The sequence below is a fragment of the Aplidium turbinatum genome, chromosome 18, assembly GCF_918807975.1.
Source record: "Aplidium turbinatum chromosome 18, kaAplTurb1.1, whole genome shotgun sequence".
NCBI lineage: Eukaryota > Metazoa > Chordata > Ascidiacea > Aplousobranchia > Polyclinidae > Aplidium > Aplidium turbinatum.
The window spans coordinates 11,992,015-12,014,289 of record NC_137489.1 but is presented as its reverse complement, the minus strand read 5'-3'; the positions used below and the strand labels follow the sequence as shown (position 1 = coordinate 12,014,289).

At 38.6% G+C, this 22,275-nt stretch overlaps 1 protein-coding gene across 1 annotated transcript in view; it reads left to right on the top strand.

The window, feature by feature from the left end:
- Positions 1–22,275, top strand: part of LOC145787186 (dynein axonemal heavy chain 5-like) — a 64,639-nt gene that overhangs the window by 28,284 nt on the left and 14,080 nt on the right. Inside the window, exons 27-64 of the mRNA XM_082598909.1 lie at positions 192–387; positions 621–768; positions 1,135–1,281; positions 1,499–1,644; positions 2,439–2,592; positions 2,878–3,041; positions 3,611–3,767; positions 6,684–6,896; positions 7,440–7,664; positions 7,990–8,162; positions 8,454–8,632; positions 8,913–9,061; positions 9,423–9,559; positions 10,101–10,197; positions 10,573–10,759; positions 11,030–11,239; positions 11,431–11,641; positions 12,020–12,233; positions 12,869–12,980; positions 13,366–13,512; positions 13,667–13,783; positions 14,107–14,240; positions 14,523–14,633; positions 15,329–15,451; positions 15,567–15,659; positions 16,048–16,212; positions 16,679–16,816; positions 16,993–17,111; positions 17,363–17,566; positions 17,715–17,854; positions 18,065–18,204; positions 18,598–18,732; positions 18,883–19,006; positions 19,091–19,248; positions 19,824–19,940; positions 20,619–20,801; positions 21,143–21,342; positions 21,914–22,112. Coding sequence (XP_082455035.1) covers positions 192–387; positions 621–768; positions 1,135–1,281; positions 1,499–1,644; positions 2,439–2,592; positions 2,878–3,041; positions 3,611–3,767; positions 6,684–6,896; positions 7,440–7,664; positions 7,990–8,162; positions 8,454–8,632; positions 8,913–9,061; positions 9,423–9,559; positions 10,101–10,197; positions 10,573–10,759; positions 11,030–11,239; positions 11,431–11,641; positions 12,020–12,233; positions 12,869–12,980; positions 13,366–13,512; positions 13,667–13,783; positions 14,107–14,240; positions 14,523–14,633; positions 15,329–15,451; positions 15,567–15,659; positions 16,048–16,212; positions 16,679–16,816; positions 16,993–17,111; positions 17,363–17,566; positions 17,715–17,854; positions 18,065–18,204; positions 18,598–18,732; positions 18,883–19,006; positions 19,091–19,248; positions 19,824–19,940; positions 20,619–20,801; positions 21,143–21,342; positions 21,914–22,112 — 5,966 coding nt within the window. The remainder of the gene's footprint in view (positions 1–191; positions 388–620; positions 769–1,134; positions 1,282–1,498; positions 1,645–2,438; positions 2,593–2,877; positions 3,042–3,610; positions 3,768–6,683; positions 6,897–7,439; positions 7,665–7,989; positions 8,163–8,453; positions 8,633–8,912; positions 9,062–9,422; positions 9,560–10,100; positions 10,198–10,572; positions 10,760–11,029; positions 11,240–11,430; positions 11,642–12,019; positions 12,234–12,868; positions 12,981–13,365; positions 13,513–13,666; positions 13,784–14,106; positions 14,241–14,522; positions 14,634–15,328; positions 15,452–15,566; positions 15,660–16,047; positions 16,213–16,678; positions 16,817–16,992; positions 17,112–17,362; positions 17,567–17,714; positions 17,855–18,064; positions 18,205–18,597; positions 18,733–18,882; positions 19,007–19,090; positions 19,249–19,823; positions 19,941–20,618; positions 20,802–21,142; positions 21,343–21,913; positions 22,113–22,275) is intronic.

Below are 22,275 nucleotides of genomic sequence, written 5' to 3'. Positions count from 1 at the left end.
CCACGGCTAGTCATATAAATAGCTTTGTTACAACGAAAAAAAAACGACTTTTTATCTCGTTCTAAATATTCACAGTAGCATTGTAAATTGGTTACAAATTAAATCAAAGTGGAATAAAGATTGGTTACCTTTTTATAAATTACCGCTTTTTTATCTTTTTATTTTACATGTAATTTATTTGTCTTTTGCAGGAGGAGAGGAGTTGTTCGGCTTACCAGTGACCCCCTACCCAGAACTTCACGAAATTCGTCGACAACTGAATCTTCTGCAGAAGTTGTACGGTCTCTACAACAACGTCATCGAAACTGTAAACGGCTACTACGACATCATGTGGTCGGAAATCGACATTGAAAAAATCAATGACGAATTGAGTGAATTCCAAAACCGGTAAGCAATATTTTAGTTTTGTGTCATTCGTTAGTGTTTTTGTAATCTTCAAACTGTTTGAAAGGATTTCATGATTACTTGTCTTCTTTTTGACGTTTTGTTGTAACAGGTTTAACTTCAACCAACAAAATTTCCGGTTTACATCGTTTTAACGTCGCTACACGTTGAGACGATGTAACGTGGCAACTTTTGGTGGTTGCTATGATTTCAGTTGTCAACTTCTTTCCCCGTAGATGCCGAAAGCTACCACGAGCTCTCAGAGAATGGCAAGCCTTCCTTGACTTGAAGAAAAAGATCGATGATTTCAGTGAAACTTGTCCATTGCTTGAACTCATGTCTAACAAAGCGATGAAAGAAAGACATTGGGACAGGATAGCTGCGGTATGAAATAGTGCAAAAAATGCTTCGAAATCTGAACGAGATAGCTCCTTTGGGGTGGTTGACCAGCAAAAGAAGCACAACTTATTTGATATGGTGTTAAAAAAAAACAACGAAAACAATTGCTGATAGTTTGTTGTCGACTCGTGAAAAAAAACAAATAAAAGGTGAATTGCATTTATCATTTAGTGGACGTCGTACTTTTGGCAATAACTTTAATATATTTTTAATCAGATTGAAAATAACTTAACTAGGCTACATCAACAAAGTAGCCTATTCCATTTGCTTCGAAAATCGCATTAACTTTTCTTGAATAACGCCGTGCAATTGAGCATCATGATATTAATTTATCTTTTACTGTTTGCTCAGGTGACCCAACATCCCTTTGACATCGAGAACGAAGCGTTCACTCTCCGTGGTATCATGGAAGCTCCTCTTCTGGAGTTCAAGGAGGACATTGAAGACATTTGCATCGCTGCAGTGAAAGAAAAAGACATAGAAGCTAAACTGAAGCAGGTTTGTTGTTGGTGAAGGAGTTCTATGTATGTTGAAAAGCGTTTTGTATTAACAAATTCTGCCTTTAAACACAAATTATTGTCATTCCAACATCAGAAATAGATTTTTTTATAAAGTCAACGTATTTGACTTTTTTTTATTATCGATTTCCTTGTTCATATTTTCTCACTCACTACCATTTTAAAATAAAATTGACCTTTGTTATATTCTACAACAGGTGGTTAAAGAATGGGACAGCCACGAGTTTGTATTCGCACAATTCAAGAACAGAGGCGAGCTCTTGTTGAGGGGAGACCACACAGGGGAGATTGTGACCGCTATCGAAGACAGTCTCATGATCCTCAGTTCATTGATGAGCAACAGGTGATGGTACTCACTTTTTCAGCCGGCAAATCAGTTGTGCTTGCATTGATTTAACAAATAATGAGAAAGGCAACTGATTTGCTGCCTGTCTAGTTAATAGAATAGTCAATAATCATAACAATAGTGTTCAATAAATATTAGTTATTCTTGAAATCTTTAGCATCAAATCAAATCTGTAGCTTTGTCTTGGGACCTTGAATCGCTGTTGTAGCAACCAGATCCAATTTTCGCTTGTACTCAATGTGCTGTTTATGCGTGTAAGATTTTTATTCTATACTAGGATCCAGTTCAAGAAATGTTTCGTTCACGAATGTTTGATGATAGTCAACTCTAAAATCTGTCACCTACTACTGCATTGTTTCTAAATGCTGTTTGTATCTTTCTAGGCTTTAGTGTTGCTTAAATCTCAACGTTTTAGTTATATTGCCGATGATAATATTATTAATTTTATTACATTATTATTTCTAATCTATCACTAAGTAATTACTATTTATTTGTTTAAATAACAATGCCTGAGTGGGGTAGGCGCTTGGCTTCCAGCCACATGACCCTGGTTCGACACCAGGCTAAGTTGAAAACACTGTGATCTTGTCTACATCCAGCAGGGTGTGATGAATTGAGTGAATGCTGTTACTGAAAAAAGCGGCCGAGAGAAAAGAACTGGCAACACTGCCTTTCAGTTTTGTCGCTGGCCAAGTGCAACGAGAACCTTATTGTCTTGTACCTCACTCATAGTACGTCTATTATTAATCATCGTCAATATTATCATTACTATTATGAATTGATCATTACAGATACAACGCACCTTTCCGCGCCCGCATTCAAAAGTGGGTGCAGAACTTGACGAATACGACAGAAATCATAGAAAATTGGATGACGGTGCAAAATCTCTGGGTCTATTTGGAGGCTGTCTTTGTGGGTGGTGATATCGCAAAACAACTACCAAAGGTGTGCAGATGGATTCTTTCAATAGTAATAATAGTAATTATGTAGGCTACAGTAGACTACTCATGTTTTTGTCGCTTTACACGGCTAAGATATTTAGCGACGTTTTTGCTTCACTGCGACGACATGTCGCATCCCATACAACAAATCAGTCGTTTTTTACATTGATTCAACGTCTGCAGACGTTGAATCAATGTTAAAAGTGACTGATTTGCTGCCAGGGATGGACTACGATTTCATCGTGATCGGTTTTATCGTTTCATCGTGATCGGTTTGATTCATGTTTAGGAAGCAAAACGGTTTTCGAATATTGACAAGTCTTGGGTGCGTATCATGACCAGAGCACACGAGACTGCCAAAGTCGTCCAATGCTGCGTTGGGGACGAGACAATGCAGCAATTGTTGCCTCATTTGCTGGAACAGCTTGAACTTTGTCAGAAATCATTGACTGGGTACGTGATGATATGAAGTTTAGTACCGTTTTTAATCGGCTTGATATGTTATGTGTAACGGTACCACTGTGATGTTTAGCGGTTTCAATTTATGACGACGTTTTGCTGAAAATGATGATTCCATTTGAGTTGCATTCACTTTGTTAATGATTTGACCACTGGAGAACTGACGATTGTAGGCTACATAAAAAACATTGGAAATATTATTTGAATAAGAACCTTCTGAAGATCCCAATAAGTGTAAAACAGGCTGTCAACGTTTTTATGACTATTACTTGATGTAATTCCCTCTACTTGGCTGTTTTGCTTGGCATTGAGCACTTTTTGTACTGTTGATAATATTTATTGTTTGAAATACATTGGTATAGTTCTACTGTAGTTTTGTGTATCACTGACCAATATAATTGCCGTTTACACCGTCGAAGGTGCCGCATAAAAATTAGAATTTGAAATAATAATTGATTTCTGGCTCTCACCAACAGGGTGTCATTTTATCAATAACATCCTTGCTGATTTCGTTTTAAATTTCTGGTAGTAGACGTTGCTTTACGTTGGGTTTACGCGTGCAGGTACTTGGAGAAAAAGCGGCTTTTATTTCCGCGATTTTTCTTCGTCTCCGATCCTGCATTGCTGGAGATTCTCGGTCAAGCAAGCGACTCTCATACCATCCAGTCTCATTTGCTGAATGTGTTTGACAACATCAAGACTGTCCGCTTTCACGACAAGGTAGGATCGACCTGTCATGGTTGCGGCCTCGGTATTAAACTACAGATTCGTGATAGACATGAAGTCTAGGAAAGTGCGGTTAGGTTAAGTACGATTTCAGTTATTAGTTGCCATATCCGTGGTTTAACTTCCAGCGTGATAGGCTGCCGTGAAGTACTATCCAACAAAAGTTAAATTTTATTTGCAACTTTAAAAAATATAAAAATCTCAACGATGCTGAGTAACTGGATTTAAATGAAACTTACGTGAAAATCCTACAATCTACCGCACCGAAAATAAGACAATGATATATCGCGCGTATGATAATTAAAGTGCCTCTGACAGGTAAATAAATTCGCTAAATTTACCTAAGATACCAAAAAGATGACACTAACAAACTTCCCTGACCAGCAAATCGTAAAAAATATCAACAGGCTACTAAATTACACGCTTGCAAACTTTCGTTGACATCGGCGAATCTGGCACTCATTCAATTGCGAAAATAAAAACGGCAACACCGCTGTGACGTCACAGTAAGCGGAAGGATACATTCTTTCTCTGTGATGACTTGGTAAAGTATGGTACGGCTACTGCAAAACGTGAATGTGTGGGGCTCTGTTAGTCTAAAGCAGGGGCGTGCAACTGTTTATCGCAATGGGCCACAACGTACAATTATAATGATGCTGAGGGCCAGTCTATCGAATAACACATGAATTTATATGAACAATTTATTTAATGGAAAAGTACACACAATCAAGTTACACATTGAGTTTCAGATATCTTGAAGATCAGTTTTGTAACAAGCTCAATGTCTTTCTTGTAACCGTGAAATACCTCTTGCTGTTTGCTCAAAGACTTTTTCAACTGCTGCATTTTGTCAACCCGTAATTGACCCACAATGCTATCATAATTAGCAGAGTGTTTTGCACAGTAGTGTCGCTTGATATTGTACTCTTTCATTACTGCTATGGTGTTTTGACAAATCAGGCAAACAACATCTAGATTGTGTTGAACAACGAAGTAATTTATACACCACTCATTGTTGAACTTCCGCCTTTCATAATCAACCTTCCTTTTCTTACTTTTAGACATTTTTACTATGCTAAGCTTTTTGTAGAATAAATATTAATATATTCACCACACTGCACCCATAAAGTAAGATTTATGTTACTGAATCATTGCCAGAAGAACAAGGCGGTTTTCTAGAACGCTTACTAATGACGCAACAATAATGCTAATGATGTAATAATGCTAAAAGTCAATAATGCTAATCATGACGTTACAAATAACAACATCTTCCGATCTAACAGTGAAAAGTATTTAAAAATAATAGGCTACTTGATGAAGAATGTGCGGGCCACGTAAATGGGTACCGCGGGCCGTGCTCTGGCCCGCGGGCCGTATGTTGCACGCCTCTGGTCTAAAGCATGTGCAAATTAAGAATTACCGAAATGAAAAAGTGAACTTATTATTATTACCAGGTTTCGATCAAATAGGTTGAGTTTACTTTTATCAAACAGCATCTCAATTCAATTGAAATTTCAGTTTCATAGGGCTACAATTTTAATACTTTTTTATTTGTCCTAATCTGGCTATAGCCATTTGCAGTGTAACAACAGTATCTCACAAACAGTACCTTTAATTTATGCTTGAGGCAATGCCTACAAATTGCTGTTTATGTGACATTGTCAGTGACAAAGACCGTGTGCTTTCTTTTCCTACTTTCCCACAAAACAAGGTACTGAGAAGAAAATGGTCAAAGTTTTCTTTAAGTGTTCGAAAGTGGGATGGGCCATACAAAACTAGTCGGATATGTTCACTTCACTGAAGATGGTTTTGTTAATACCACTCAAGTAAAAATGCCTACAGGCATGTGTTGGAGTGTATACTACAAGGTGATGCTCTAGGAAGCAACAATCGGATTGTGATGCCGTCATGCATTGTTTGGCGAATCCGAAACAATTTTCCAGATCCAGATGGCCGTTACACAGGATTTCAATGGCCAACTGAAGGCACATTATGAGAGAGAAAGAGAACTTTTATTTATTTTTGAATAGTGATGATGAATTAAATATGAATGATGATTCGTACGATTTCTTCATTTTTTACTTCAAGTATATTTTAGGTTTTGTAGGAACGTATCCAGTACAGTTTTATTAAACTGCAAAAAATAATAAATCTTCGAAAAAAGCAACCGCTTGTACCAACTCCGACCAAACTGTGATCCACCAATTACATCTAGGAAGCGTTTGTTTCATCCGTTGCTAACGACGTCCACTTAGGATGACGTAATACCACCAAAGTCGTCCCAGAGCAGAGGAATATGGAGTTTCGCCTGTGGTGGCGCTGCGGAGCAGTCGTTTGATTAAATTACGCCCCAACCAGTCGAGCTACGAGGTTAAGATTAAAAAGTTCGTTAAGTGTAATTCTGCGCTAGGAAATGCTTTAAAAAGTTACTATACTTGGATCCAACCTGTCAGGGGCACTTTAAGATCTTTTTTTTTGAAAAAGACCTTCTGTATACATCGGTACTTTTCGCACTTAATCCTTTCAGAAACAGTGCAGACGCAACATACTGTTGTTAAAACGGTAGCCTATATCATGGCACGTCCTATAGGCTATCATGGTACTACCACGTCCCCCACCCTCCATACAATGTGACTTTTGCCCACGTCTTTTCCGTCATAGACTGGGCCTCCAAAGCCACATACAAAATCACCATCCACAGCCAAATTTGATTTGAAGAAGCAACCAATGCTCGGACACCAGCTGGAGCCGACGACGACGACAAGCCTATATCATACTGTACTGTAGCTATGAAACAAAACTATTTCCATTCCAACTAAATGTAATGTTTGAACTGAACACTGCTAGCTGGTTTCAAGTTCTACAAGAGAGGTGAAAGTCTTCATATTTAATTTTTTCTTTTACTTTTAGTTTTATGATCGCATCTTGGCAATCTCCTCCAAAGAAGGAGAGACGATAGATCTCGTGCAGCCTGTGCTAGCTGAAGGAAACGTGGAAGTCTGGTTGCAACATCTGTTGGACAAGTCCCGTTTGTCCGTGCATGGAGTCATCAGAACAGCGTTTATGGCAATTCAAGATCCAAGCTTTATGCTCATCGATTTTCTTAACACCTTTCCTGCGCAGGTTGGTATATTGTCCTATTACTTTGTCAATTTTAAAATCCTTGCTTGCTTTTTGTACACTTTTGATAACTTTTCTACCCCTAATCTTTCAGATCTAGTACAAGGTTTTTGTTTGCGTCACTGTTGGTTTATGTTGGTTAGAGCTTCTGGATCGAAAGGAGGTCGATTCGGCTCCTCCAAAAAACACCCGTCTATGTTTTGTCAAGACACTTAAGAACATGCTTGATTTTGTCCTTTGACAATCTCCATGACACGAATTCCGGCCATTTTGCATTATTTTGCTTAGTCTACAATTTCAACTATTGGACCTAAGCCTGGTACCACCAAAATGTTGCATAACTTTTTCATTACATGTTTTTTGTTGGAAAAGTGCTTTCAGCAGAGTGTGTTTTGATAAATGTTATGCGCAGTTGCCACTCCAACGCTACTTCGTCATAACAGCTTCATAAAACAAGCAAACCTGCTGAACCTCCTCACTTTATTTTAACTTTTCATCTTTAAATGTTATCTTGAGATTATTGACCAAAAATATTTTTAAAAATAGGTTGGTGTGCTTGGACTTCAAATGTTGTGGACCCGAGATGCCACAGAAGCTCTTATGAACGCAAAATTCGACAAAAAAGTCATGCAAACTACAAACCAGACTTTTCTGGAACTCCTCAACACCTTGATCGCTATGACAACAAAAGACTTGACGAAAGCGGAGCGAATAAAATACGAGACACTGATCACCATCCATGTCCACCAGAGAGACATTTTCGACGACTTGGTGAGGGGATTAGATTTGCTTATATAGAATCTTACCTGTTTCCATTGTAGGCAAACGTAATAAAAACGAGTTAGCCTATCTTGCACTTGATTTGTGTCAAACTCACTGCTTGTAGTTTCCCGAAAATTGCTAAATTTTAAAGAGGCTGTAAAATGCTTGTTACGTACGTATTTTAAATTTTGAAGGCATTTTGATTGTGAACAATTAAATGCTTTAATTATTGCAATATAAAAAGTCATTTTTGCCCCTTAAAACTGTAAAATACAAATTGTATGTCGATCAGGGATGAGGTTAATGTTTGAAACGAGTCTCTGCTCTTGCTTAGGTCAAAATGCACATCAAGAGTCCTGCAGATTTTGAATGGCAAAAACAATGTCGATTTTACTTCGACGAAGACCGCGACAAAACCATGGCTTGTATCACCAACGTGGACTTCATCTACCAGAATGAATTCCTGGGCATCGCAGAAAGGCTTGTCATTACACCTTTGACTGACAGGTACAGATTTTTCCAAACCAACACCTTTGGTTATAGTACAGTATAGCTTTCAAGAATCTCTGCATCTTTTTCTTTCAGCAATTGCAGATCTCGTCCGTGAATGATATGACCATTGATTATATTGCCGGTCAGCAGACGCTGAATCAATGTAAACGACAGATTTTGCTATCTGGGCATAACGTACTATCTCTACTATTTTAGAACACTTGTAAGGTTTGTAATTTTACTGAAGTAGCAAAGTTGACAGTTTTTTTATTAATTTTTATCGAGATGTTTGTCATTTTCCTCCAGATGTTACATCACCCTGGCCCAGGCTCTTGGGATGAGCATGGGAGGAGCTCCTGCAGGTCCAGCTGGCACAGGGAAGACAGAAACCACGAAGGACATGGGGAAAGCTCTTGGCAAATACGTGGTTGTGTTCAACTGCTCTGACCAAATGGATTTCCGAGGTCTGGGACGGATCTTCAAAGGTAAACCGAAGTTTTTCGTTAAATCGAAATTAGGCTTTATCTGGTTACATGTTTTGTTTTAATTGTGTTTTATCTCTCAAATTTTTATGTATTTGTTTAAAGTTAAAGTGCAATGGCTAATGCTGAATTTAAGTTTGCAAAGGCTGATTGAACATGTGCTGCAGGTCGCATTTGATTGTTAGTTGCACGAGAAGGATGTTTTTGAAACTTGACCGTTAAAACAACACCGCTTACTTTTCGAATTGGTGGCCCCAATTTACGACTCGTTGCTTCACACCAGGTCTTGCTCAGTCTGGCTCGTGGGGTTGCTTTGACGAATTCAACCGAATCGAGCTGCCTGTCTTGTCGGTGGCCGCACAACAGATAGCAGTGGTTCTTCAGGCAAAAAAAGAGAGAAAAACAAGCTTCATCTTCACCGATGGTGACTCGGTAAGCCATCTTTCCGATCCACTTGCCCTGAATCTGTTTTCTGGTTTTAACGTGTCTTCATACTTTGCATTTCTATGGAGAGATTCAGCGATTCTACTGAAGACTTGGGTCTTTTTAATAACCACATATTTTTAACCATGACGTAGTAATTTGAGTTTGGTGTTTTGAAAATAAAGTTTTCGTGCAGTGGTAGAAATCAAATCTCTCGGGTAAATTAGAAAGGAATAGAGCTTGTTTTTGCTCAAACATTGATTATAACTTTAGCACAAGTCAGGACACACATCGAAGTTTTTGCTTTACACAGAAACAAGCAGCAATGGTCATATTGGGACCTCACAACGTTCCTTAACCTGTTTTCCAGGTTGCGTTGAATACAGAGTTTGGGATCTTTCTCACGATGAATCCGGGATACGCGGGAAGACAAGAGCTTCCTGAAAATCTCAAGATCCATTTCCGCAACGTTGCTATGATGGTCCCGGATCGGCAGATCATCATCAGGTAGATCTATGCAAAAAAAAATACTTAGCTACCAAGTAGTGCAGTGCACGGTCATCTGCGGGTTTTAATCCTACTGTATAGGGTCGCCTGTAAGTTTTTCATGTTTCTAAAGGTCTATCTGTCGTGAGCATCTTCTTTTCGTCCATCTTCGTTTGTGCTTTTGTTGTTTCTTTATATTCTCACTTGTGCAGTAGTTCCGTGTTCTTTTGGTGCTCCTCTTATTTTCACTCTCAATCGTCGAACAATCACGCATATCCAGACAACACATTCCGTCATTTTGTATATGAATATGACGGATTGTGCTCTCTGGATAAGTAATCATCTTATTTCTGGAAAATCCTTTCAATCGCAGATGTGATTATTTTCTGCTTCTCTCCCATGGTTGCCCACGTTCGTTCCCCCCCGCTTAATATCTGATCTTATCACTCCATGCTTATTCTAGAAGTTCAGCTTATCAATCTACGTCTGATAGATAGACTGGACTTCTGTCAGTTCATCAATCAGAAGACCCTGTCACGACGTGAGAACAATTTGTTTTTAGAGTGAGACTTGCGGCTGTTGGCTTCATCGACAACATCGCCCTGGCTAGAAAGTTCTACATTCTCTATACTTTGTGCGAGGAACAACTCACAAAACAGGTAAGGATTGCAGTGACTTGTGAGACTCTAAATTTTCTTCTACTTTTGTTCAGCTTGCTTTTTTCTCACGTGTAGTAAAAATGTTTGAGTAAAGTCACCATAAACAACTGTGCAAATTATCATGCGCCAAACGGTGCGCATGATCTGCTTGAACTGGACGACTAGTCAGTTCAAAGGCTGCTCTACACCTGTCTAAACAACTAGCCCAGCTCACTGCTATTGTTTAAGGGTGGAAAGAGCCCCTCGATCTTTGGAGTGGCAAAGAAAACAAAAGGTTCAAATGAAGAAGTGCAGTTAAAAGCAGCACAACACAGTTAAGTTTTACCGAGCAATGAGGGCTCAATATACATATGGGACGTTTTCTTTTGTCAACAGGTACATTACGACTTCGGATTGCGAAATATTTTGTCTGTGCTGAGGACACTTGGAGCAGCAAAGCGTGCCAACCCCGGAGACACCGAGAACATGACTGTGATGAGAGGGTTGCGTGACATGAACCTTTCGAAACTGATCGACGAAGATGAACCGTTATTCTTGTCACTCATCAGTGATTTGTTTCCTGGTCAGTAGGCTCTCATTCAACAAACATTAATTATTCTCATACTTATTGAAAAATGGTGAGCGGTGAAGAAAATGAAAGATTGTCTACTTTTTCAATGGCAATTTCTTCCACTAAAAATACATTTAATCTTTCTGATAAAAAAAATTAAAAGTGGTTTTAATGTTCAATTTCTTGATACCGTATCTTTCAAAAGAATATTAACTAACAATACCAAAATTAAAAAAACATTAAAACACTCGTCAAAATATTTAACGATTTTCCTCTGTTTAGGCATCAACCTTGACAAAGGAGGTTATCTGGACCTTGAGGCCGCCATCAAAAGGCGAGTAGAGGAGGCCGGTTTGGTTCATCATGCCCCGTGGGTACTGAAAGTCATTCAGTTGTACGAGACCCAAAGGGTCCGTCATGGGATGATGGCCTTGGGCCCGAGCGGTGGGGGGAAAACTTGCTGCATCCATGTCCTCATGAAAGCAATGACTGGTGAGTGTTCAAGATGATGGGATAGATTCACGCTTTGTTACCATCAAACAACTGCTATGTGGAAAAACAATGCAAAAATATTTCGTTGCTATTGAATTGCCTCTATATCATGTATTTTAAAAATGACGACTCAGTCTTATGGTTTAAAATTTAACGTTTGTTATAATTTTCTTATTCATTCTTATCTGCAGACTGCGGAGAGCCACATCGTGAAATGCGGATGAATCCCAAAGCCATCACCGCTCCTCAAATGTTTGGCAAACTTGACGTGGCAACCAATGATTGGACGGATGGGATCTTTAGCACACTCTGGAGAAGGACTTTGCGCGCCAAAAAGGGCGAGCACGTGTGGCTGGTGCTGGATGGACCGGTCGACACGATATGGATTGAAAATCTGAACAGGTGATTTTTTACATTTGAAACTATTTTTCACTGATAGAAATATGAATTCTTAAATTATTGTTTTTCCCACAGTAATCTGTTCTTCTACTGAACAGTTATTCAACTTTAATAATTTTCAAATCAAAATATCGTCTTCTTCTTCTTGCTTATGATGCAGCCATTCAGGCAACATATCCCAAAGTATCGTCTTATCGGCATGCAATCCAATTTTTGCGCCAATGTTTGAACGTGTCGTTTAGTGTCTTGTCAAGACGCAGTCGTTATATTTTCAAACGAGGGTTCTTTCGAGCGTTATTCCACTGCTCATAGCAGATGGCGAAGTAGCCGACAATGGAAACAAATATGCTATACCTTTTTTGATTGTAAATTGTCTTCTAGTGTGCTGGACGACAACAAGACCTTGACCCTGGCTAACGGTGACCGCATACCGATGGCTCCCAATTGCAAGATCATATTTGAACCTCACAACATTGACAACGCCTCCCCTGCCACTGTGTCCAGGAATGGAATGGTGTTCATGAGCTCATCGGTCTTGGACTGGGATCCAATACTGAACGCTTGGCTCAAGACTAGATCTGACGCTGAAGCAACGGTATGTGACGTAATGCTTGCAATTGTAGCCTACGGTAGAAATCTTTTGCAATCGTTTTACTTAACAGTTAAAGCGTCATGCTTTTACAACGAAATGCTCGTTTTGTTGCCTGCGCTCTACTTTTAGACTTTTTTTTTAACAAAATGCTTTGATCGCTAAACTCCTTAAAATAAACAGCAAACGTTTCAGTTGTATTTCAGGTAAGTATGTGGAATAGAAAATAGAAAAATGTAAGCAGTGGTCCACCGGAAAATTATAAAATATCAAATGGAAAGATTGTTTGAAAGTATAGCTTTGGTAGAGAGGTACTTTTTAAAAACCATAGACAGACAATTGATAACAACTTATTTTCAGACGTGTATTGTAGTTACTCTATGTTGTTCCGCTGAAAACATTTCTTGTTAACATTTCAATTTAACTCTTGCTTATTTTGCTTTTTACCCATGACTGGGCACATTTTCAACACGAGTATGAAATATTGTGTACATGACAGCAACTTGAAGCGCCTTTTGTTTGAAAAGGAACAGTTTGAAAAAGCAAAGTGCTAAAATAATAGGAGCCATAAGTTTCTTTCGAAATCTTGATGCGCAAACTTCGTTTTCTGAGCATTTGAAAATTGACATTTTGTTTTTCAGATCATCTTGTCTTTGTTCGAACGATGCTTTCCAATGGTGCACAGATACGCATTGCAAAATTTCGTCTTCAAAATGGAGGTCTTAGAAGCGTTTGTCATTCGCCAGTGCATTGGTATGTCAGGATGTTCATAAGTTTATTTTGCGGACTCTTTTCAGTGGCTAATTAATTATTTTTGCATGAAATACACAATTAGTTATGATTTCATTTTTTAGTTTTTTTGGTTATTCTGATATCAAAATTCTCCCCTTTAAGGCAAGTGAAAGATTTGGTCACCAAATTGGAAAAATGCTAGATGTGTCGTTGAAATAATTTCGTATGACCCGAATGCAACCACTTTAGATTAAAACCTAACGCTGAAGATTCCAAAATCAACAAAAATCATACTGATCAACAGCGTTATGTGCTTCATAAATTTTGCAACACCACGTACAGTTCAACTTCTGCTGACTAGGAAGACTAGCGTGTTTCTGACAATGAGCAATTTGCGTTTTCACAGTATTGATGGACGGACTGATACAGAAAGAGAAACGAGATTCATCTCAACAAGACTACCTCAGCAAGATCTTTGTCTTCACGATCATGTGGAGTGTTGGCGCTCTGTTGGAGCTTGATGACCGACGAAAACTGCAAACTTTTCTGACAGGTTAGTTGCCAAGTCATAGCAAATATAACAAAAAAAACGTAAAGAAAAATGGTTTATATTGTACACTGTTGCAATATAGCTTTTCAATGCTTTATGAATTGGTGATTCCTTTTGTTAGAATTGTTTTCAAATGGATCAACTTTTTTATTTTTAGAGACTGACGGCCTAAACCTTGACCTTCCGAAGATTACTTCTGACTCGGATGACTCGATTTTTGATTATTTGGTCAACGAAGAAGGGCAGTGGTGCCACTGGTCAACCAGAGTCACAGGTCAGTTAAAAATAAATCGAACACTGCTTTAGTTCTTGACTTGCGACTAAACAGATAATTTTAAGGTAGCAAAAAAAATGTTGAGGAACATTATTACATTGGTCTGAGAGAAAGAATAAAATGTAGGCTATCAGTGATAGAATCAAACTTGTTACGAAAAAAGATAAAATGTTTAAAGGGCAATGGTCCCCAGATCACTCCAGTTACGTATCTAGTCAGTACATCCACCAGCATGCTCCCAATCAACAGCAACATCCCAATCTTTTCTGTTGAGTCAATTTCTAGACTAAAATCACGTTAGTTTTACGTGTTCCAACTTTCAGATTACGTCTATCCCACTGACTCTACCCCAGAGTACGGTTCCATCTTGGTGCCGAACGTCGACAACGTGCGAGCGGACTTCCTTATAAGGACATGCGCGAAGCAAGGAAAAGGAGTTCTTCTCATTGGCGAACAGGTGAATCACCTGTGCAACCGTTAGTGACCAAAAGTTGTTTATCAACCGTTATTAACCATTGTTAACCAGAAGAACGCAAGAAGTTATTTCATAATTGAATGCTGCTAAACAGTCACATTCCGTATTTATGACCGCTACATGTTGTAACACATGTTCAGCAAGAAAACTGCTTTACAGTGTATTTTGTTGATTTTTCTTAAATGAGCGAGTTGATAATACAAAGATTAAAGTTTGAAAACTGTTTTTGAGTGGCCACTTATTATATGTTTGTGTTTTCACCAGGGGACAGCAAAGACTGTGATAGTAAAGGGCTTCATGTCGGGCTACAATCCCGAGGAACATTTGTCAAAGAACATCAATTTCTCCAGCGCAACAACTCCAATGATGTTCCAGGCATGTCAGAATCATAATGTGACCTAAAACGTCAACAAAACCTTTTTTAGTAACCAGAACATAGGCGTATACCACGATAGTGACTGTTTTGAAGTGGGTGAATCTCACGTCGTATTCATTTTCCAAGCATCTAGTTCGTTATGATATGGTTTTCAACTGTTGCAGCTTGCTTCACAATGTAGATTTTAACTTCACAATGTTCCAGCGTAGTTATGCTTGGTAGCATTAATGGGGGAGAGGGGGTTCCGGAGGCACTTTTGAACCCAGCCCGGTATGATTTAAGAGGCCGGTAGACTTTTCAAGGGGTCCGAGAACTTGAAGAAGCCATCTCGTATTCTTTGGATATAACGCATTATTCTTAAAGTGTCTTCATTTGGGGCTTGAGAACCTCATTGGTACCGAGCCCAAATTATCCTCTCAACGGGTCTGGTTATGCTACTAATGTTACACGATTGGTACTAATGTTACACGATTGGTACTAACGTTACACGATTGGCACTAACGTTACACGATTGGTACTAACGTTACTAATTATTTTCCATCTCTTGAAGTATGAATTATGTCACATCCTGCAGTGGGCTTTTGTAGTTCTACGTTTCAGCTATGGCTTTCAATAAAAGAAAACGTTAAGCATACAAGTCACTGAGTGTTTGAAGAGATTATTTTTTTATTTATTTTTTTTTCTTCTACCATAGCGGACAATCGAGAGTTACGTCGAAAAGCGCATGGGGAGCACGTACGGGCCCTCAGCTGGAAAGAAAATGACTGTTTTCATTGATGACATCAACATGCCTGTTATCAACGAATGGGGCGATCAGGCAAGTCATAGACCTAGGACTACTGTGGTTTTAATAGTTTTTGAAGAGAAAAACAAATCGATCTAAGCGGTCGGTGGAAAGTTAATTTTAAAAGTTGTAAAAATGTCATTTGCAGATCACCAACGAGATTGTCCGTCAGTTGCTGGAGAACAAAGGATTCTACAACTTGGACAAGCCCGGAGACTTCACAAACATCGTTGACATGCAGGTGCAATGGTGCATGGGTTACAATGAATACTTAACAAACAACAATACTGTAGTTTATTTTTCTCACAGCAGAGAAGATAGAGTTTTGATCATCTAACCCTATCGATCTACCAATGCTGTGGCCTAGTGCTCACCACTCAACTTATTCTCGCTATTTTGCAAAGAAAAGAACACGATTGATACTAAGTTATTAAACCTACGAAGCAACGTGAAAATTTCAACTTGCGAGTTGGTTGTATATTAAATCCTTTGATTAAACGTGGTTTAGTTATTGAACGTGCTGTATAGTCAACCTAGGTATTAAAAGTTGGTAATAGTGACGTTAAACGACGCGAAATAACAGTTGAGAATGAGGAATCTTCATCTTGAATTGTTCTCATTATTGTTAGTTCGTGGCGGCCATGATTCATCCAGGAGGTGGAAGAAACGACATCCCGCAGCGCCTCAAGAGACAGTTTGTCATTTTCAACTGCACTCTCCCATCTAACTCCTCCATTGACAAGATCTTCGGTGTAATTGGATGTGGACATTTTTGCGCGGAGCGTGGATTTACGGTAATGTGTGGTAGTTTATATGTAGGTTTTTTACATTTGCGCAAGCAAGATTTACAAAAAATCGACAAGAAATTTTAAATTTGTCATAAGTAAGGTGTCTAACCTTGCGATATAAGACTTTAAATTTACAATAGGAAGCATGCGTAAGTGCTAACTGCTCAGCTTTTCTGCTGATAAGCCAAGAAGACATTCTTCTTTCTACTGATGCATTTTGGTTTAGATTTACTATAGTTGGTTCAGGTTTTTTTCTGCGGGTATTTTGGTGCAAGTTGATAACACTTACAGCATTACTCGTCATTTACTATGGACTGCATTTGCTACTTTTTTCCCGTTACCGGTGTAGTGTTCTGGCAACTGCATTGATTGCTGTTTTCAACTTTTTGAAGAAGTCCTTGACGAAAAGGTTAGAATAAAAGAAAGTCATTACTGTCTCTTGCACGCAATCATAGTAATGATATTATTGCAGGGCGAACTGAGAGCTCTGTTGAAGGACTTGGTTCCCCTGACAAGGAAACTGTGGCAAGCGACCAAAGTGAAGATGTTACCAACGCCAGCCAAGTTCCACTATGTTTTCAACCTCAGAGACTTAAGCAGGATTTGGCAGGTATGCAAAGTATATTGAAACCAAATTTCTTAACAGAGATAATTTTCAGATATGGCTTTGTGGTAAAAGATGTGATCAAATTCTTAAGGAAACTCTAGCACATTTGCACAGTTATAATATAGCCTACTACACGATGTCGAAATAAGTTAGTCTAGATATTTTGTTTTGTCACCAAGGGCATGCTTAAAGCTATCAGCGAGGTAGTCAACGAAAAGTCAAAGTTGATGCTGCTATGGAAACACGAATGCACTCGAGTCATTGCTGACCGATTTACAAACGAAGATGACAGAATTTGGTGAGAAATTATACAAACCCTTAGCAACTTCTTCACAACACCTTTTATCATATTCAGAGTCATAAAAACTTAATTTAAAAAATCGAATTGTATATAATACGGCGAAAGTTTAAATGAATTAAATTATGTGGACTCTATTAACCTACATTTTACAGAAATTGTTCATTGTTTAGCCAATTAGCTGCTGTGCTGTTTCGTTGTGTGAGTTTGTATAGTACAGTTAAAACATTCAATTTCTGATTTTACTTAAGGTTCGGAAAAGCAGCTAAAGCAGTCGCCTCTTCCGAGCTTGATGAAGAGTTGGCTTCCGTGGTGGATGCTGAGCCTTACTTTGTGGACTTCCTCCGGGAGCCACCAGAGGCAACAGGAGACGAGCCGGATGACTTTGACTTCAGTGCTCCTAAGATCTACGACCCGATTCCCTCGTTTGACTTTTTAAAAGAACGACTGCATTCGTAAGTGCATGGCGGAATTTTCAGTTTCCCCTTTTTAAGATACAACTGTGTACAATTTACATTGATTCGACGTACAAAGACGTATATGGTACTTTACATGAAAATGTAAAAATTCAAATGTTACAATAAAATTGGCAACTTTCCACAGGTACATGGAGCAAATGAATGAAACCATCAGAGGATCGAAAATGGATTTGGTGTTCTTTCGCGATGCAATGATCCATCTTATAAAGATCTCCAGGATTATAGGTACTCCGAGAGGAAATGCTCTTCTGGTTGGAGTTGGAGGTAAATAATTATTGATTGTGGATGAATTTTTCCTAAAATTACAGTATATGCCTTTTCTTGTCCACGAGCCAGAATAGCCTAATGAAGCAACAAACTTATTTGTAAAAAGTTAAGAACGCTAAAGCACGAACTTAAGCCGCTTGTTAATGTTGAACGACTGCTGTTCCACGGTCATCGAATTTTTAAATTTTACAATTTCGACACTTTTAGGTTCTGGAAAGCAAAGTCTGACAAAGCTGGCTTCATTCATTGCTGGCTACACCACTTTCCAAATCACTCTCTCGCGGTCGTACAATGCCAGCAACCTCATGGACGATTTGAAGATCCTGTACAAAAACACCGGAATGCACGTATGTGTAATGCTTTTTATAATTACAGCATAATTTCAATGTACTTTAAATCAAATAAAACTCATTGAAAAGCTTTAGCTCTTGATATGTCAACCTTATCTTTCATAAAGCAGCTTATTAAATGACATTGTAGTTTTCCGTTAATTTGATCAAACAAACCGTGAAAAGTATTTTATTTATTCTAGATTCTTTGTACTTTTCAGAAGTGTGTAGACGCGAAAGTGTAGGTTATCAGTTCAAACAGTTTCCAATTACCATTCTCATTTTACGTCTTTATTTTCACGTCTTTACGTATTTATTTTGTGTATTACGTCATTTTTATCTAAAGGATTTTTTTGTGCATTGATAAAAAAAGTCGTTTCTTTTTCACTTAATTTTTATGCTTCGTTGCAGGGCAAAGGAGTTACTTTCATTTTCACGGACAATGAGATAAAGGACGAATCCTTCCTCGAGTACATGAACAACGTTCTCTCTTCCGGGGAAGTCCCCAATCTTTTTGCCAGAGACGAAATGGACGAAATTATGCAGGTTTGTGACGGCTGTGATAAATAAATGAAAAACTTAACAAGACTTGCCTACCTTCAAAAGGCTTTGAAAATACGTTAAATCAATGCAAGGAGACGTAAGTTTTTGCTGGTTGGGGAAAGGAGCTCATTTGTCTTGTTGCGGTTTTTGCAGGAGCTTCTTCCTGTGATGAAGAAAGAATTCCCAAGACGTCCACCGACCAACGAAAACCTCTACGAGTACTTCATGAGCCGAGTACGTCAAAACCTCCACGTGATCCTTTGCTTTTCACCAGTCGGTAAGAAAACGTCGAAAAAACGTTATTTTTGCAGAACAATAAGCACTTAAGCAGCTCGATTTATTGATCTGGCAACTTTTGTAGGCGAAAAATTCCGGAACCGTTCGTTGAAGTTCCCGGCACTGATATCAGGCTGCACGATGGACTGGTTCAGGAGATGGCCTAAGGACGCTCTCATTGCAGTTTCCACCCATTTCTTACATTCTTACGTTATCAAGTGCACCCCTGAAGTTAAAAAACAGGTGGGATACCCAGATTAATATTGATCGTATGTTTTTTTTTTTTTTACAATTTCCTTAATTGCTTTGCTAGATTTATTGACCAATAAATCTGATTATTTGATCAAATTTATTGTTCTGTACGAGAAGTTGTATATGTTAATGTGTAGTTTACTGTGTATCACCTCTGTGTATAATCCTATAACATCTTTCCATGCACTGGGAACATCGCCTAGGCAAATTGTTTGATTAAAATGGAGGAGTAGATTGGCTTATTAAGTCTGCTTCATTCGCCTAACTTAGATTTTATTAGCAAAAATTCAAAATTTTGGGCTACTCGCTTCATATCTTCAAAGCAGTTCTTATTCAAACGTAATTGAATTTGAGTATTATATACCCAGACAGCAAATCTGTCGCTTTATGTAAAAACGACTGGTTTGCTATCTGGGTAACTATTCTTCCCAAAACTTCAATTTATAAACTGACATTGTTCTAACGTCAAAAGAATAAAGCGTTTCCCTAAAATTATGTGTCGTAGACTGTAATGGATTTCATTCGCCATTTATTTGTATCTTCTGAAATGGAATATTTCCGCACAGGTTCAACAAGCAATGGGAACATACCATGATGAAGTCGCTGTGAAGTGCAACGATTATTTCCAGCGGTTCAGAAGATCAGCTCACGTGACGCCGAAGTCATATCTTTCGTTCATTGTTGTAAGTTGAGAAAATTTCCCTTTTTTTGTGCAGTTCTGCAGACGGTTATTGAGCGACTGAATTTCTTGCATTACTCGGTAAAAAGTAGCTTAGCATGTGATACTGAGCGAAAGGCGGAAAGTGTTTTTGTTAGCTTTTGAAAAAATGAAAGTAGGTAGCCTAATGACACAAACACATTATTATCACAAAAACCGCAGAGAGCATCAAACAACCTTTTTGTCGTTCAGCATTTTACAACTGCAGTACATGCTACGTGACATCGTGGATGCTGCTTTTTGTCGTATCCAAGTTTGTCGTGTCTTACGGTAGTTCAAGAGTTAGATTAAGTGGACGGGAAGGCAAGAAAGGCAATCTTCGTGAACTCTTTCAGGCGTGCCTTTCTATCTTACCGAAGACACAACCACATGCTCTGGAGCGGTGTCGAACCGGCGCTGTTTTTTTGAACATCGAAACAGCCCAGACAACCACTTTATATGATCGAGACCTGGACAAGATAAAGTGGTTGTCTGGGAGTGCTCTCACCACTCGGCTATGCAGTCGACATGTTGCTTAATTTTCTGTGAATCTCATTTTAGTTACAATTGCTGAGTAACGTCATAACCTTGACGTCATACTACGCTTTTCTGCACACGTGTGTGATTTGCTTGTAGCAGCGGCTTAATTTCATTGATCGTTCAGGGCTACAAAGAAATCTACGATCACAAACAGAACGAGCTGAACGAACAAGCCAATCGTATGCAGATGGGGTTGGAAAAGCTGCACGAAGCTGGTCACTCGGTAGCTGCATTGAGCGAAGAGCTGGTGGTCAAAGAAAAGGAACTTGACGTCGCAAACAAAAGAGCGCAGAAGATTCTAGAAGAGGCGAGTCTAATATGTCTTGAGCAGTTGAATTTTTTTCTTTACACGATAAAAAGTGTAGACAGGGTTTTTAAAATTGTCTTGAAAACATCTATAACATTACAAACAGTAGACCTACCACAAAAAGAATGAAACCCTTGGTGTTTCGGTGATTGTTGAAACTTTTGGACTTACGTGAAACGTTTACCGTTTAAATGCTTACTATATTGCACTTTTCTCCGTGTGCAATCTTGATCCCTGTAAACCACCGCAAAAGCATTTTTTACTCTGCAACTTTCTGTCTGCTTTAGGTAATGGTCGTATCACTTATTTTTCTCTTATTGCTTTTCTCTCCAACTTTTCAGGTGACAAGCCAAGCTCAAGCTGCTGCCAAGGTAAAGCAAGAGGTGGAGAAAGTAAAGGACAAGGCGCAAGTCATTGTGGACATGATTGCTGTGGACAAGGCAACTGCTGAGGCCAAGTTGAAAGAAGCCAAACCAGCTTTAGACATGGCGGAAGCTGCGTTGAAGACCATTCAGCCTGCTGACATCGCCACCGTGAGAAGGTCTGTGTCTTGAATGGGTTTGTTGAAACTGGCAAGGTTTGAGTTGCAAAGTGTAAAGTGAGGCTTGAAAAAAGTGTTGCCATCTTCATTTTCTTTCATCCATATCAACTATACTCTGGTTTCAACAAAATAAAAAAAATTCTCAGCCGTCGTAAAGTAAATGGTGTAAAAGTATAAATAATGGTGTTAATATATAAACATATTTATTAGTAAATATATTAATAATAAATATAATAAATGTTGTTGTATAAATCAATAAGAACTAGCCTGCTTCATTTTCAAAATTTTGACAAAGTTTAAACTGCCAGCACATTTTAACTTAATTGTGGCAATCTAAGCTACAAGGGTATGTTGTTTACAAGAAAATAAAACTTGCCAGCTACCGAATAAAGCAGACCAGTGAATAACAATCAACAAAACTAATGGAATGAGGAAAATTGTATCAAACAGGTCAGAAGTTACGAATGTACAAACAGAAGAACACTCTATGAAACATGCCCTTGCAATAACGAACATTTCCATTCGACTCCTCAAAAAAACATTTTTGTCTAAATGTTAAAAATCTCTTCAGACTCGGTCGTCCTCCTCACCTGATCATGAGGATCATGGATTGTGTTCTCATCCTCTTCCAGCGGCACTTAGATCCGGTCACCCAGGATCCGGAGCGTCCGACAGTGAAGCCGTCATGGAACGAATCTTTGAAGATGATGACCGAAACAGGATTTCTGAACAATCTTCAAAATTTCAATAAAGATTCAATAAACGACGAAGTAAAACATTTTATTAATAATAAAATAGCAATGACAACTCTGGTAAAATTGCTCAACTGGTAAAAATGTCGACCAGTTATCTATAAATCAGATTGGGTTATATTTTTCTGATGTACCCGATTTGAACTTTTGATATAGCATAAATATTTTGAAAATACATGAC